The 13,568-nt window shown below is 47.1% G+C and overlaps 1 protein-coding gene across 4 annotated transcripts in view; it reads right to left on the bottom strand.

Annotated features, from left to right (window-relative positions):
- emid1 (EMI domain containing 1) overlaps positions 1–13,568 on the bottom strand; it is a 90,000-nt gene that overhangs the window by 7,804 nt on the left and 68,628 nt on the right. For all 4 annotated transcript variants that reach the window (XM_017451411.3, XM_017451408.3, XM_017451412.3 and 1 more), the window contains exons 10-14: positions 12,437–12,526; positions 4,114–4,166; positions 3,882–3,944; positions 3,740–3,784; positions 2,209–2,253 (exon numbers count right to left, since the gene is read on the bottom strand). In XM_017451411.3, the coding sequence (XP_017306900.1) occupies positions 2,209–2,253; positions 3,740–3,784; positions 3,882–3,944; positions 4,114–4,166; positions 12,437–12,526 (296 nt within the window). The remainder of the gene's footprint in view (positions 1–2,208; positions 2,254–3,739; positions 3,785–3,881; positions 3,945–4,113; positions 4,167–12,436; positions 12,527–13,568) is intronic.

Here is a 13,568-nt window from a genome sequence, read left to right as displayed (position 1 = left end):
GATTTCACCCACTAGGTTAAATTCTGCTTGCTAGGGTAGATTAGATTTCACCCACTAGGTTAAATTCTGCATGCTAGGGTGGATTAGATTTCACCCACTAGGTTAAATTCTGCTTGCTAGGGTAGATTAGATTTCACCCACTAGGTTAAATTCTGCTTGCTAGGGTAGATTAGATTTCACCCACTAAGACAGATTCCACTTGCCAAGTTAGGTTAGATTTAACTTGCCAGGTTTGATTAGCTTTTATTCATTAGGTTTGATTGGCTTTCACTTGCTAGGTTAGATTCAATTTCACTCCCTAGGTTGGATTTCATATGCTAGATTAGATTAGATTTCAGTTCTGGGATGAGAGTAGATTTCACTCTTTAGATTCGATTAGACTTCACTCACTAGGTTAGATTTCACATGCTGTATTAGAGTAGATTTCCTTTTCTAGGTCGGATTTTGGTTCACTTGATAGGTTAGATTAGATTTCACCCACTAGGCCGGATAAGATTTTCCTTGGTAGCTTAGACTAGATTTCAATTGCTAGGTTTGATTTTGGTCTGTAGATTAGATTATATTTGACCCGTTGGGAAAGTTAAACCAAATGAAATCTTAAAAAAACACTTAAATAAGAACAGTTTTGGTCAAACTTTCTCCCACATGTGTCTCATCAGCACATCTGTATTGTTCCAGTGTAATCTTTGTAGTTTTGAAGATTTCTTCCCAGAAATCAATAACGGCCCTCTAACTACAAGTGAACAGGTTTTTCTGTGATTCCGGAATGTTCCATTAACCTCCATAGTGAACAGAATTCGTGTCTGATGTTTGTCCTTACGATGACTGAATTTAATATTCGAATTGTTCTGTGCTGTGTTTGTTGTGTGTATGCCGAGTCTGGAGGCTCAGACGGCGAGTGTGAGCTCTTGGCGTGGAGTCAGTAGGTGGGAGTAGGAGGGTCAGACGGTGAACACTCAGTGAGACAGCACCCCGCCACCAACACAAACAACAAACAAACAAAAACAACACACAAACAGAGCGGTAAAAGTTGCCCATGTGCCCTGACCCACTAAAACTTTAGCATCTTACCAAACATCACGTCACAAAAGGGTCAAAGAGCAGCTGAGCCACTGATCTGAGACTGTCCTACTGGGCGTGGCCTAATATATAACGCGCCGTCCGAGACTCTCTTACTTTCATTTACTAGGTTAGATTAGATTTTGCTTGCTAAATTGGATTAGATTTCACTTGGAAGGTTAGATTAGCTTTCATTCATTGGTTAGATTAGATTTCACTGGCTAGATTAGATTTCACTCACTAGGTTAGATGAGATTTGTCTTGCTAGTTCAGATTAAATTTCCCTTGCGATTTTAGATTAGATTTCTCTTGGGTTTTTTTTAGATTACATTTCACTCATTTGTCCTGATCTCTCTTGCTAGGTTAGCTTAGTGGCCAGTTTCTCAGATGGATTCGCTTTCATTTGCCAGGTTAGATCAGGTTTCGCTCGCTAGGTTAGATTAGATTTCACTTGCTAGTTTGGATTACATTTCAGTCATTAGGCTTGATTTCTCTTTCTAGTTTAGATTAAGTTACTAGGTTAGAATCAGTTTCTCTCACCATGTTAGATTAGATATAATTCACTAGATTAGATTACATTTCACAGGATGTTTATTCAGACTGCAGACCGTGAGCCACGTTCAGCTCACGAGAGAGCGTCCGAATTCAGATCCCTGTGGTTTCATGTTCTAGATCAGCGTACTTGGGCAACTCGGTACCAACATCGTATTCACACCCCGATGTGACCATCACAGCAAAAAGGAGCACAAACGAACCCAACACCACATACAGGAAGTGAGCGACAGTGAAGCAGCATCCTGTCAGTGCAACTTCCATCTGAAATACACTCAATCCTCCATTCATCAGATTTGTCTCTGAATGCAGAGATAAACTGAGAGGGAAAGTGCACTGAGGGATAAAGCATGAGGTTAAAATCTGTCACTGTGAACAGGACTGAAGCCAGGATCAACATAAACATCATAAACAACATCAACAACATCAACAGCGTGAAAACAACCTGCGAGATATCTGATTAGGACAAAAGAAAGCGTTACAGCAGAGACATGAGTCCATGAGATCTCTACTGTCTCCTGCTCTCTCCTGTAGGGGTCAAAGGTTAAAGTGCGTGTGTGTGAGTGACAGCAGTGAACCCGTCCCAAACACGCTTACCGGAAGACCTTTCTCCCCTGGCTCACCCTTCGGCCCCGGGTCACCCTGCAGGGAAACAGCTTACAGTCACCCCTGCTGTTTAACAATAACTCTAATAATCATCACAGCACTTTCGGAAAGAAAGAGGGAAAGAAAAAACAGGAAGTTAAAAATACTGAGAAAGAAAAGAAAAGAAAAGAAAAGGAAGGAATATAAAAAAGGAAAATAATGAAAAAGAAAGAAAGAAAGAAAGAAACAAAATATTGAAATATTTAAAACCTGTGCAAGAACAAAATAAACAACAATACAAAAAAAAATGACAAAACCTAAGAAAGAAAGGAAAAGAAGGGATTGATGGAGGTAATGAAGCTGATGGTGGTGACAGAGTTGAAGGATGTGAGGGAGGTGATGGAGGTGAAGGAGGTGATGGAGGTGAGGGAGGTGAAGGAGGTAAGGGAAGTGATGGAGGTGATGGAGGTGAAGGAGGTGAGGGAAGTGAGGAAGGTGGCGGAGGTGACGGAGGTGAGGGAGGTGAAGGAGGTGAGGGAAGTGATGGAGGTGATAGAGGTGAAGGGGGTGAGGGAGGTGAGGGAGGTGAGGGAGGTGAAGGAGGTGAGGGAGGTGATGGAGGTGAGGGAGGTGAGGGAGGTGAAGGAGGTGAGGGAGGTGAGGGAAGTGAAGGAGGTGACAGAGGTGAAGGAGGTGAGGGAGGTGAAGGAGGTGAGGGAGGTGAAGGAGGTGACGGAGGTGAGTGAGGTGAGGGAGGTGAGGGAAGTGAAGGAGGTGACAGAGGTGAAGGAGGTGACGGAGGTGAAGGAGGTGAGGGAGGTGAAGGAGGTGAGGGAGGTGAAGGAGGTGAGGGAAGTGATGGAGGTGACAGAGGTGAAGGAGGTGAGGGAGGTGAAGGAGGTGAGGGAGGTGAGGGAAGTGAAGGAGGTGACAGAGGTGAAGGAGGTGACGGAGGTGAAGGAGGTGAGGGAGGTGAAGGAGGTGAGGGAGGTGAGGGAGGTGAGGGAGGTGAGGGAAGTGAAGGAGGTGACGGAGGTGATGGAGGTGAGGGAGGTGATGGAGGTGAGGGAAGTGATGGAGGTGACAGAGGTGACGGAGGTGAAGGAAGTGATGGAGGTGAAGGAGGTGAGGGAAGTGATGGAGGTGACAGAGGTGAAGGAGGTGAGGGAGATGATGGAGGTGAGGGAAGTGAAGGAGGTGACGGAGGTGAGGGAGGTGATGGAGGTGAGGGAGATGATGGAGGTGAGGGAAGTGAAGGAGGTGACGGAGGTGACGGAGGTGAAGGAAGTGATGGAGGTGACGGAGGTGACGGAGGTGACGGAGGTGAAGGAGGTGAGGGAGGTGATGGAGGTGAAGGAGGTGAGGGAGGTGAAGGAGGTGAGGGAAGTGAAGGAGGTGACGGAGGTGACGGAGGTGAAGGAAGTGACGGAGGTGACGGAGGTGACGGAGGTGAAGGAAGTGATGGAGGTGAGGGAGGTGAAGGAGGTGATGGAGGTGACGGAGGTGATGGAGGTGAGGGAGGTGATGGAGGCAGCCATCTTACCGGCTCTCCTTTGAAGCCTCTCTCTCCTGGATACCCCAGAGGTCCCTGCAGGGTGAGAGGGTAGGTGTTAGTGTAAGGACGAGGGGGTAAAGGTAAAGTCAGGTGGTGTTTACACGTTTAGTGTTTTAGATGGTACACTCACTCTCTCTCCTCGCTCTCCCTTTGGTCCCGTTGGTCCTGGTACACCGGGGGAACCTGGCTTTCCCTGAGAGAGTGAAAAAAATTATAGACACATTAAACCATAACACACACACACACACACACACACACACACACACACACACACACACACACACACACACACAGTCTCAGGTCCTTTAAGAAATCCCCCGTTCCTCTGTTCAGTGTGTGTGTGAAGGTGTGTGGTAGCTCACACTTTGTCCGATAGGGCCTGGCGGTCCGGCTGGGCCTCGGGCTCCTGGGGGTCCTACAGAAAGTGAGACCGGATGCATTAGACATTTCTGTAGCAGTAACACTGTCTGATCTCAACAATGACTTTTTTTTGCATTCCACTTCTCCTCTTCCTGATGCTGTGATTTACCCATCATGCCTAGCTACAGATTCACACACACACACACACACACACACACACACACACACACACACGCACGCACACACACTATCTTATCAATAGTCACAGAATTTTATGGTTAAACACCCAAAATAAGTAGCATTGTAAAAAATGTTGTTGTTTTTTTATTTTAAAAAAAAGGGGAAGTGAGGGAGGTGATGGAGATGAAGGAGGTAAAGGAGATGATGGAGGCGTAGGGAGGTGATGGAGATGAGGGAAGTGATGGAGATGAGGGAGGTGATGGAGGTGAGGGAGATGAGGGAAGTGATGGAGATGAGGGAAGTGATGGAGGTGAGGGAAGTGATGGAGATGAGGGAGGTGATGGAGGTGAGGGAGGTGATGGAGGTGAGGATGGTGGAGATGAGGGTAGTGATGGAGATGAGGGAGTTGATGGAGATGAAGATGGTGGAGGTGAGGGAGGTGATGGAGGTGAGGATGGTGGAGATGAGGGTAGTGATGGAGATGAGGGAGTTGATGGAGATGAAGATGGTGGAGGTGAGGGTAGTGATGGAGGTGAGGGAGGTAAGGGAGATGAAGATGGTGGAGGTGATGGTAGTGATGGAGATGAGGGATGTGATGGAGATGAAGATGGTGGAGGTGAGCGTAGTGGTGGAGGTGTGGGAGTTGATGGAGATGAAGATGGTGGAGGTGAGGGTAGTGATGGAGATGAGGGAGGTGATGGAGATGAAGATGGTGGAGGTGAGGGTAGTGATGGAGATGAGGGAGTTGATGGAGATGAAGATGGTGGAGGTGAGGGTAGTGATGGAGATGAGGATGGTGGAGGTGAGGGTAGTGATGGAGATGAGGATGGTGGAGATGAGGGAGTTGATGGAGATGAGGATGGTGGAGATGAGGGAGGTGATGGAGATGATGGTGGAGATGAGGGAGTTGATGGAGATGAAGATGGTGGATGTGAGGGAGTTGATGGAGATGAAGATGGTGGAGGTGAGGGAGGTGATGGAGATGAGGATGGTGGAGATGAGGGAGGTGATGGAGATGATGGTGGAGATGAGGGAGGTGATGGAGATGAGGATGGTGGAGGTGAGGGAGGTGATGGAGATGAGGATGGTGGAGATGAGGGAGTTGATGGAGATGAGGATGGTGGAGGTGAGGGAGGTGATGGAGATGAGGATGGTGGAGGTGAGGGAGGTGATGGAGATGATGGTGGAGGTGAGGGTAGTGATGGAGATGAGGGAGTTGATGGAGATGAAGATGGTGGATGTGAGGGAGGTGATGGAGATGAGGATGGTGGAGGTGAGGGTAGTGATGGAGATGAAGATGGTGGAGGTGAGGGTAGTGATGGAGATGAGGATGGTGGAGGTGAGGGTAGTGATGGAGATGAGGATGGTGGAGGTGAGGGTAGTGATGGAGATGAGGATGGTGGAGGTGAGGGAGTTGATGGAGATGAGGATGGTGGAGGTGAGGGTAGTGATGGAGGTGAGGATGGTGGAGGTGAGGGTAGTGATGGAGATGAGGATGGTGGAGGTGAGGGTAGTGATGGAGATGAGGATGGTGGAGGTGAGGGTAGTGATGGAGATGACGATGGTGGAGGTGAGGGAGTTGATGGAGATGAGGATGGTGGAGGTGAGGGTAGTGATGGAGGTGAGGATGGTGGAGGTGAGGGTAGTGATGGAGGTGAGGATGGTGGAGGTGAGGGTAGTGATGGAGATGAGGATGGTGGAGGTGAGGGTAGTGATGGAGATGAGGATGGTGGAGGTGAGGGTAGTGATGGAGATGAGGATGGTGGAGGTGAGGGTAGTGATGGAGATGAGGATGGTGGAGGTGAGGGTAGTGATGGAGATGAAGATGGTGGAGGTGAGGGTAGTGATGGAGATGAGGATGGTGGAGATGAGGGAGTTGATGGAGATGAGGATGGTGGAGGTGAGGGTAGTGATGGAGATGAGGATGGTGGAGGTGACGGTAGTGATGGAGATGAGGATGGTGGAGGTGAGGGTAGTGATGGAGATGAGGATGGTGGAGGTGAGGGTAGTGATGGAGATGAAGATGGTGGAGGTGAGGGAGGTGATGGAGATGAGGATGGTGGAGGTGAGGGTAGTGATGGAGATGAGGATGGTGGAGATGAGGGAGTTGATGGAGATGAGGATGGTGGAGGTGAGGGTAGTGATGGAGATGAGGATGGTGGAGGTGAGGGAGGTGATGGAAGTGAGGATGGTGGAGGTGAGGGTAGTGATGGAGATGAGGATGGTGGAGGTGAGGGTAGTGATGGAGATGAGGATGGTGGAGGTGAGGGTAGTGATGGAGATGAGGATGGTGGAGGTGAGGGAGTTGATGGAGGTGAGGATGGTGGAGGTGAGGGAGGTGATGGAGATGAGGATGGTGGAGGTGAGGGTAGTGATGGAGGTGAGGGAAGTGATGGAGGTGAGGGAGGTGAGGATGGTGGAGGTGAGGGAGGTGATGGAGATGAGGATGGTGGAGGTGAGGGAGGTGATGGAGATGAGGATGGTGGAGGTGAGGGTAGTGATGGAGATGAGGATGGTGGAGATGAGGGAGGTGATGGAGATGAGGATGGTGGAGGTGAGGGAGTTGATGGAGGTGAGGATGGTGGAGGTGAGGGAGTTGATGGAGGTGAGGATGGTGGAGGTGAGGGAGTTGATGGAGATGAAGATGGTGGAGGTGAGGGTAGTGATGGAGGTGAGGATGGTGGAGGTGAGGGAGTTGATGGAGGTGAGGATGGTGGAGGTGAGGGAGTTGATGGAGATGAAGATGGTGGAGGTGAGGGAGGTGATGGAGATGAGGATGGTGGAGATGAGGGAGGTGATGGAGATGAAGATGGTGGAGGTGAGGGTAGTGATGGAGGTGAGGATGGTGGAGGTGAGGGAGTTGATGGAGATGAGGATGGTGGAGGTGAGGGTAGTGATGGAGATGAGGATGGTGGAGGTGAGGGAGGTGAGGGAGGTGATGGAGGTGAGGATGGTGGAGATGAGGGAAGTGATGGAGGTGAGGGAAGTGATGGAGGTGAGGGAGGTGAGGATGGTGGAGGTGAGGGAGGTGATGGAGGTGAGGGAGGTAAGGGAGATGAAGTACTGCGGTACTGATGGCAGTTGAAATTATGTTGTCCAGGTTATAAACAGACTATAGCCGCTGTTGGAAAGGGCTGAAATACGCAGAAGATGCCGGAGAAGTAAAGAACGTGTGGGACCTGGAGGATTGTTCTGAAGAACAGCGGGGGGTTTAACTTCTCAGGACAAACACGGGACTGGTGAAGAACTCTCACACAACACAAACACATCGTGTCGCGGATCGTCCAGGTAACGACACACGGGGTTCATAATCCAGCGCGTGTAAACTTTTCAACTGGTTCATTTGTGTAAATTCAGTCATTATTGTGTCTTCTGGATTACATGTAAACATCTGTCATGTGAAACAGCTTCTTCAGGGCAGGAATAAACAACAACAACAACAACAACAACAATTTGAATGATCCCTCTTATTATTTTTAATCATTAACATTCTGCAGATTTTTCAGGGCGTACAAACTTATGACCTCAACTGTACGCTTCACTCTGGTTCAAATTTTTATTGAATTAGATTATCATATCATTCGAATATAATCGTAACTAATAAAGGTATACAGCGCTGTGCATAAGTCTTGGCACCCTGTTTTTTTTCTTTAAGTACAGTTACTGTTTCCTGCTCTTCATGGTGTATTTTTTTCAAGTGTAGAAACGTTTCATTATCTCCCATCGCATCTTTGCACAGCACTGTATATTTTAAAAAGAATTTTATTATTCATTATTCCAACACTACACCGAAAAATGTTTATTTTTATGATTATTATTATTTCCTTCCTCACACGGACAGTCTGACTCAGTGCCTCGAAACCCAGAGCGGACTCAGACTACTAATAAAACATAATGAAATACAATCCTGTTCATGATATTCTCCCAGAGCGAGCTTTTGGCCTTTACAAGATAAAGACATGATAATAAATCACCGAACGGATTTCGCAACAGCCACGAGATACACGTTCGCGAAGACATGTACAGATAAGCCCCGGGACGTCAGACACGGCGTTTATAAACCCACACAGAACTCTCGGCGCGATCCAAACAGGACTCCAGGCGAGCGAGCGCCGAGTTACGTCCCCGTCACTGAGGTCAGGACGATTTTACTCGCTAGTAAAACTGACGCTCGACGTATTATTGACTCCTACTGACTGAAACGGTGATAAAACCTGGCCCAGCGCGTCTCGTGGGAACCAAGCACAGCTGGAGACCCGCGGGAGAGAGCTGATGCTAAACCTCCTGTTACTCTTAATCAGCCTTTAAGAGATTTACTCTTTCCACATTATGCAACTTGGCTCGACTTCTCTTAATTAATATAGATTTTATTTGAAAAAAGACATTTATATAGCAGATAAAATGTCAAGTTATATTCCTCCCGAGAAGCATAACGTGAAGTGAGAAGAAGGTGTGTGAAGAGTCAGTGAGGACGTCCTGGATCGAGATTAAGCGCAAACTTTGAGACACGCTTATAAATAAAACGCGCATTTAATAATAAAACTGACATGTTTCAAGAAACTATGACAATGTTTCATTTAAACACAGTTTTGGAAATAAATTCATACCATTTCAAGAATTCCGGTATTAGATCCGAACATAAGGGGAATAAAAATCCCAATATTCTGAATAATAATAATAATAATAATAATAATCGTAATATATAGTGTGATTTTATTTTGAAAACATGAATCATTTTTAATCTTAATATCAGAATCTAAACCTCACTTCTCAAAATGTTACTACTTTCGCAATTAAAATGCACAAACGCGTTGACGAGTTAGCGGCGTGGGGAGAAACACAGCCGTGGATTCTGACACTGTGAGCATTAAACCCCAATAAATAAATAAAAAAAAGATGAAACGTTAAAACTCTCAACTACAAAGTTAGTATATATATAAAAAAAAAAGGGGTATGAATAAGCTGAGAATATATAAGAATAAAGAATCAAATAAAATCGGAATAATTTAAGAGTAAAGCTGAGAATAAAAACGACGATCTTTAATAATAAAGCTGAGAACAGAAGCATGAGAATATTTCAAGAATAAAGTACAAAAGAAATAATAACTGTTATACATGTTTTACACACCGATACCGTCGAGAATAAACCACAACACTTTAAGAATAAAATGGGAATAAATTTGTAACATTGCAAGGATATACTTGACGGATAAAATCGTCAGATCTCAGCAATGAATCGAAGTCTACACCTCCTGACCAATCAGATTCGAGAATGACGCCGCACTGCTTCATGATGTGAACACGACGCCTCGGGGCTAGAAGATGAGAGCGGACATGTTTAGCGCCACTGTGCGAGTCGTTTCCAGAAGATGTGAGGAGTCGAACGGTCTCACGTCTCGTTACTCTTCGACTCCGGGGTGTAGCGGTTTATATCAGTCATACAGCACACTGCGATTCGGATGATTTTCCACTTCACGTAAGAGCACATCCATGTGCTGAGGATTTTTCAGTCCTCTGCGGATGCCCTTGTGTTTATTTATCGTTAGCGCGATGTGTATATAGTTCGGAAAGGGCGGGGTCGTGGGAAAGGGGTTCATACAGGGTTTCCATTGCGGTTTATTTTCTCCCTTCACTGCAGAAACCGTTGACGGAGTTGTTCATGTTCTCCCCAGAGAACTTCTCTTTCCTGTAACGGTCCTACGGACACAAATAAACCTGTGAATCAGCTGCTCTCGCACGTCAGCCAGTCACAACGGCGCGAAACTTCAACGCTGGCTGATTAGCAGCCAGCGTTGATTCAGATCTGTACTCTGAATACGACTGGCGTCTGACGTCTCGATCAGAAACGCTCTTTTAACACGCTTCGCTCGATGTCTCTGTGAAATATTCCATCACGTTACATTGCGTGCTTTTTTGTTTGTTTGTTTGTTTGTTTTTACAGTCGGACCGATCCGGGTCAAACATCTGACGCAGTCGGCGTTAAACGTTTAAAACATTTTCAAGCCGGACGGACGTCTGCAGCGATCTAAAGATCTCCGGCACGTGATCACCGCACGACAGTCCGCTTCTAACGCGCTGGCCGACCGAAGCGCGGCCGTGGGTGCCAATACTTCTGTCTTAGTGAGACCGCAAAGAAAGCCGGACGCGAACGAGGCCGCTCGGCTTTAAAAATCTCAGAATACCGCACGGCCCCACTATGTCGCGTTCTACTCTATGTCCTGAGCGTCTAGACCGAACAGGCGGCCATTTTGGATCTGAAGATGTTAAACGGGTTTGACGTCCAAACGACGGAGATAAACACCAGCGATACGACAACGTGACTTCAGGTAAGTAAACAAAACGAGTCTCGTTTAGATTTTATTATGAAATTGTGATGTTTCCTCTCATTTAAAAAAAAAAAAAGGTCAGAAGAAGCAGAGTATTTATAATATAAAACGCTGAAACCTTCACATTCAGGACCTGGAAAGAGAACACTCCCAGCGTCTCAGCTGATTAGTCTCATTTCGATGATTTTGCTCGTTTTGAGCATTCATCTCTACAAAGCAGCAAAATGATGTCGGAAAAAAAGGAAATAAATGAAGCGGGGCAGGATTAAAAAATGTCTAGACATAGGTCAAATAATCCTACATTTGATTTACTGAAATCTTCTAATAAGAATGACTAGACACGCTCGACTACACCCCAGACGCAGTGTAGAGATGTTTATTTTACTGATTGATTTATTCAGAAAGTTAGTCGTGGGCGGAGTCACGCATCTGTCCTGCACTGTAAGCGGACCCGGTCCCAGACCCGGGTCAGACGCTGCGGCGACGGGGGACTGTTTAAAGATCCGAGACACAACGGTATATTTTGATAAACGGCACACAGACACACGAGCCCGGCGAGCGACGGTAGCGGCGATTTAAGCGTACGGCGCGGCTAGGAGAAGCAGCGCCACGGCTGGAGAGGCGTCCGCGCCGGCGGGGGACGGAGGGCGCGCTTTAAATCGAAGCGACGAGGCTGGATCTGCTGTCCTTCATCACCAGGGCATGAGAACATCTGGCTCTCCTCGGTTCTGCAGTTGAAAAAAAAACCCCCAGCCGAACGCAGACGCCGGCGCGTGCTGGATGTGATTTACTCTGATAGTCATGTGAGAGTCGAACAGCTGGTACCGAGCAAAACAAATTACTGACTGATTCGATTTGTACTGCTTTAGCTCTTGGCACAAACTCCACTGCGTGATGTGCAGCTCTGTTACTGCGGCACATGAGACCGTAGAAGGTATAATATGTGTGCTTGGTACACATCATGGAAAAACACACACACACACACACACACACACTACACGGGAAAGAAACGCTGGGCCGTGTATCCTGACTCTCGCAATCAGACGAGGTCTCGTTCTCCCGTTACAGCGTGTGTGTTTGATTATACGCCTCAAAAATTCTAACTTTTACACACACACACACACACACACACACACACACAAAAGTGTCATCGGCCTCTGGAACCGGCGTTTTGACGATGGCGAGTGCGAAGGTTTTACGTTATTTTCATCCTCATCGAAACCATTCACTGACCTACGGATGGAGGCGGAGTCACCCGGGAAGAGACCACGCCCATCACGCCGGGCATGGAGGAGTGCGTGCACTCGAGTGCATTTTGTTACTGTACTTAAGTAGTGTTTGGGAAGATTTGTACTAATACTCGCACACGTCACATCTATGACATCTCGTTATCCGCCCTGTAGTGAGCGCACGCAGTGAACCCCAGGCTTTCACCTCACAAACGGAGATCAATATCAATATATGACAAGTCAATGATAAAAATGAGCATGAAATCCGTTATAGTACGGTGATAAATCAGTGATGTGCACTGTTCTTAGCTGGGGCGGAGCTAGAACAATTCCATAAGGATAAATAAAAGTCACGCAGGAATGAAACACACGATTAACTACAAATTGGATATTTTGCTGTCTCTAGCCACGCGAGTAAGTTCCCTGGCTCGCACAAAACATCCTGGATCGAACGCAGCGCACACCGTTACTCATTTTAAAAATCAATCTTATTCGTGTACTGTGCTTTGTTACTATACGTATAAACGTGACACTGAAGTGCAAAGTGTGTGTGTGTGTGTGTGTGTGTGTGTGTGTGTGACAGGACTGACCTGTGGGTCCCGGAGGTCCCTGAGGTCCCTGAGCAGGAACCAGTCGAGGGTCAGGGAAACTGTTGGACAGCAGCAGGTTTTTCTTCTCACCTGTAAACACACACACACACACACACACACACACAGCGTGAGTGTTAGAGATTAGGACCGGTCACTGCTGACCTCAGATCAGTGTTTCAGCTCGTCTCTCACTGTGAGCGACATCCTGAAATGAAGCCCAGGATCAATGTCATCCGATCAGGGTGTCATTACTGCCTGTGTCCTGTAGGTGGGGCTGCTCTGATGTGAAACGCTCACAGACTTTCAGAAGCAGCACCGGAAACAACGGCACAGGTCCGAGCGTTTCATTCCAATTACTTCATTAAACATAAAGGAAAACTACTGCGCTCAGAGTTCTTCGGGTTTATTCCGATCTGAGGGAAACGGCTTTCGGATTCAGCACCACACACACACACACACACACACACACACACACACACGCGGAATAAACAGCTTGTTTTAGTGATGTTTCATCAAACATTTAATAAATCGATCACAGAATTTAACGCGTGAATCTACCAAACTCCGCGATATTCCGAGGAGCAGATTTTCCACAGGCTCGGGAAGACGCGTCGCGATGATGTCACGTTCAGCCGAAGCCGTCGTCGATTCACGTGCGTCGGACATGAGTACAGCTAAAAGCTCTCGTTTAACGACAAACATCACCGCGGAACTCTTCCGTGCGTAAAGTTGTTTTAACCCTGACCCGAGTTTCAGGTATTTGTTTCTACTCGTATCTCCTGAACCAAGCAGACGTTCTCACCGCTATATACTCGAGAACGTCAGTCCGTTCGCGCTCATGGAACAGCAGACGGTAATAACGCACAACCTCTGGATTTTGGACACTTCTTAAATTGGAACGGTAACGCATTGTCACTGGCACCGAGCTCGCACTCAATAAAAATAAACAGCATTAATATAAGTATTGTACTACATCCCACATCCAGATGCTTACATAGCAAATCCAGCTGTTGTGCATTGCTATCGCCAGCCTGGTGTAATCTTTACACATCACTCAAGCGTCGAGATGCTGAGCTCTTTTTTTCCCCTCGTTCGTATACGAATGCGTCACTTTGAACACGATCCCCAACTA

This window comes from Ictalurus punctatus, chromosome 22 (assembly GCF_001660625.3).
Source record: "Ictalurus punctatus breed USDA103 chromosome 22, Coco_2.0, whole genome shotgun sequence".
Classification (NCBI taxonomy): Eukaryota; Metazoa; Chordata; class Actinopteri; order Siluriformes; family Ictaluridae; genus Ictalurus; species Ictalurus punctatus.
The sequence above is the reverse complement of the archived record's forward strand: the minus strand, read 5'-3'. Positions and strand labels throughout refer to the sequence as shown.